The sequence below is a fragment of the Melanaphis sacchari genome, unplaced genomic scaffold (genome assembly GCF_002803265.2).
Source record: "Melanaphis sacchari strain LSU unplaced genomic scaffold, SCAv2.0 Contig47_pilon_pilon, whole genome shotgun sequence".
Taxonomy (NCBI): Eukaryota; Metazoa; Arthropoda; class Insecta; order Hemiptera; family Aphididae; genus Melanaphis; species Melanaphis sacchari.
Window position 1 is genome coordinate 1 of NW_020271320.1, and position 3,868 is coordinate 3,868.

The 3,868-nt window shown below is 23.4% G+C and overlaps 1 protein-coding gene across 1 annotated transcript; it reads left to right on the forward strand.

The window, feature by feature from the left end:
• Window positions 1–429: 429 nt before the first annotated feature.
• Window positions 430–997, forward strand: LOC112598369 (activating transcription factor 7-interacting protein 1-like). The gene is made up of 2 exons (XM_025344796.1): window positions 430–534; window positions 626–997. Exons 1-2 carry the CDS (start codon window positions 442–444, stop codon window positions 995–997), a joined length of 465 nt encoding a protein of 154 aa, XP_025200581.1. The 5' UTR covers window positions 430–441.
• The last annotated feature ends 2,871 nt before the right edge of the window (window positions 998–3,868 follow it).

Sequence of the window (3,868 nt, forward strand, 5' to 3'; positions counted from 1 at the left end):
ATGACAGGTAATAACTATCAATTTGACTTCAGGGATGGACTATCTATTTATTATTATTTTTTTTCAATTTCAAATTACTTTGATATCAAAATTTGTCAATTTGTTATTCAATAAAGAAATTATAAGTTACTAAAATGAATTATTATCATTTTCAGATTAAGGTTTTTAAATATCCACCACCATTTACATTAACACCTCGACACAATAATCAACCATCATAGGAAGATGATGTACACAAAAATTATTTCTAATTAGAGTACCTATGTAAAGAAAGTATTTTAAATTATTTAATACAATAAAGTATTTATTTTTTTTTTTAATTTTTATATTTAATATGAATATAATATAAGCATTGCTTATATAAATAAAAAAATACACTTGTAAATAAACTAACAAATGATATTTAATTTTATAGTTTATACTATAAAACCAAGAACGAAAATGAATATTGATGTGTCAATAGAGAAACGGATACCTGTGTCATTATCGAAGACAATTTTAATTTTCAAAAAACCTAGTGATAAAAAGGAGAAAGTCAGTGAAAGAAAATACTTAAATTACTTTGATATCAAAATTTGTCAGTAAAGAAATATAAGTTACTAAATTGAATTATTATCATTTTCAGGTTAAGGTTTTTAAGTATCCACCACCATTTCCATTAACACTTCGACACAATAATCAACCATCATGGGAAGATGAGCTACCAATACCTGAATTGACAATCCAAACTTCAGGAAATAAGGTTACATTGTTTTGGAGTATGAATTTGTTTTTGGAGGCAGCAGAAATAAAAATGTATGAACTGTTAGTGTGTAAAGAAACAAATAAAGTTTCAACTTCATCAATGTGGAAAAAGACATCTATAACACCAGATTTGTTGCCAATGTCTTTTGAAGTAAAAATTTATAATTTAGGATATACTTACTATTTTGCTCTGAGAGCAGTAGACATATATAACAGATGTACAGATTTTGCTTTACAAAAAACTAGGATTTAGATTTAAGATTAACAATTTAAAATAAGCTATAAGTATATCTGTAAACCATATTTATTATTACTATGTTATTAATTAATAAATTAAGTATTTTACGATAATAATTATTTAAAGTTAAATAGATCTTTTATCTCTTGATTTTATAATGTTGTCAAGGTGCCAAGTAATAAGTATAGATATTTTAACTATTAATTATTATAAAATGTTTTGTTGAATTTGTTAGATTGAAAACAATGATTTATTGATATTTATTATTTTCACAAAAACATCTAGGACTTGGAAAAATGTATTTGAATTATTTTATCGCAACTATACTTAATTTAATGCTGTAGACAAATAGTTAACTGTTTTACAAAAACTAGTTAGTTGAAACATTATAAATTAATGTTTTCACTAATTATAAAAATCACCATTCGTTATAATTTAATATTTTTGATGCTTCAATACGTTTACTATAGTCGGAGTTTGCAAAATTTTATCTAGATCGAATAAAATATTATTTGACTAGATTTCAAAGTAAGTTAATTGAATAATTTTCGGTTATTTTATTTGAGTAAACAAGTTAATAATAGAACCATTTTTTATCATAATTATTATAATAAATATGTATTCGAATAACTTATAACTAATAATAATAATTAAAATTAATTACTATTATTACTATTTGACTTTTTTGACTTATTTATTGAAATTTAAAATTTGTTTTAATTATTAATTATTAAATATTATTCATGTTATAATATTGTTTAGTTATTATTAATAATTTGTTTTATTGATAATATTTTCAATTATCAACTATGTTTATTCAAATAAAATAACCAACAATTATTCGTATAACTCTGATTACAGTTGATATTTATTTAATGTTAAAATTATAAATTTAGGAAAGAAAACATTACGTTTTTAATTTGTCAATGAAATATACTAAAACATTTTTTTTTAAATATTTCAACAAAATTCTAATTTTTAATGTATAAATAAAAGCACAGATCAGTTTAAAATAAATAATTATAGTATAATCGGGTGAATGAAAAGTAGCAACTGGCAAAATATATGATAGCAACGATCTTTTTTCCGAAAAATAGGGGTCCTGAATCTGAAACGAGAATGGCATACAACATTAATACCATTATGTATATATATTAACAATTCAAAATACTCGCACTTTTTTACATTATACAAATTCATCATTGGGAGCGTTCGCATCTGCGATGTCCACTTTTCATTTAACCGACTATAGTAAATTTTATCAGGGCCAAACGCTGTGACATGAAAACAATCCGGTTAAATTATCAATATTGTTATAATTTGTGGCTAAATTTAATTTGCCCACCCACCCTACTCCGGTCAAGATCACACAAGAAAAAAATTATGACCATGGGAATCCAGTATATTTTTATTCGTGTAAATATTTACGATTTTGATTTATTTTCCATTTTCTATGCTATAACGCCTTATTAATCGCTTAGGTACCAATAGTACCCATCCATGTAAAAAAAAGGATCAGGTGGAACTAAATCCTATTCACCTCCACCTATGCGCACGTCTATGTGCACAACAATCATCAGAGGTATAGATTTCAATCAAACATATAAATATTTTTGATATTTATGGAAAACAATGCTAAAACATAATATTACCAAAAATTAAATGAAGATATTCTTTAAAATAGGTACAAGGTGTAGAGATGTAGACGGTTTACAAATATTGTTTGATGATCACAGTAAACTTTTTATTTTTAAATTCTAATTAATATTTTCTTAGATCATAACAGTTATTATAAAATATTATTTTTATTTTTATAAAAAGGGATTTGTACTAATTATAATTTTTTTTTTTATGACAAAGTTCCATTGTACATATTAGTAAATACGTCATTATAATGTAAGTACATCAAGTTTTTTGAAAAGAGGTTGAGCAAAAATTTGAAATTGTTACAGTAACTTATTAACAAAGTAAATGAAATAAAAATATGAAGAGAAATTTTTTTCCCTAAAAAAAATTGGGAATTGAAAGGGTTAATTAATACATATACACTTGTCTTACAAATAACTGGGTAAGAAGGCATAGTTAATAAAAATATTAAATGTATGTTTTTACTATTTATAAAAATAAGTATTTTTTATAATTTAATATTTTTGATGCATTTCTATGATTTAAGTCAGCCTTTTAAATAACAACATTTATATATGTATAATTGCATTCCAATCTGACCGGACAACAACTACTATAGTTTCGGAAATGATTTTTGGAAGGTATTATATATATAAGAAATCGTATTTGTTCTATACACCGGTCACCGATACATGTACAATACTGTGTTAAAGTATTTTTAAATTACATACGTCGTTGGAATGATCGTCTTATTGAATGGATGTATGTTATGCATTTATTCTTAATACCGAATTTAACATTTAAGTCACCTTCTTAAATAACATAATATAATGGTAAAATAAAATATATAAACAAATTATATTCACATTTTATTTTTATGTACGTTAAATTGTACCAAGTATAGCTATGTGATTTATCTAGTATTAATAAAAAATTATTTCAAGATATTCTCAATTTTCATCGTTATTATTAAACTATGATTTATTCTATTTAAGCTATAAATATGCATTATAGTATAATGCACGTTACAATGTGTTCGTATACTAGAATGTACCACTATTATTTAGTTTGAATAAATAGTATAAATGCATTTAGAGCTTCTCCCATTGGTCATCTTTATAATGATAAATGATTATACATGCCTATCTATATTATGAAGGTTCTTTTTGTCACATTGATATTAAATTATGATTTTTCCATACAATTCGAATGTATTTTTAAACATAAAAAATATAAACAATTTTTTTTTCGAATTTCATA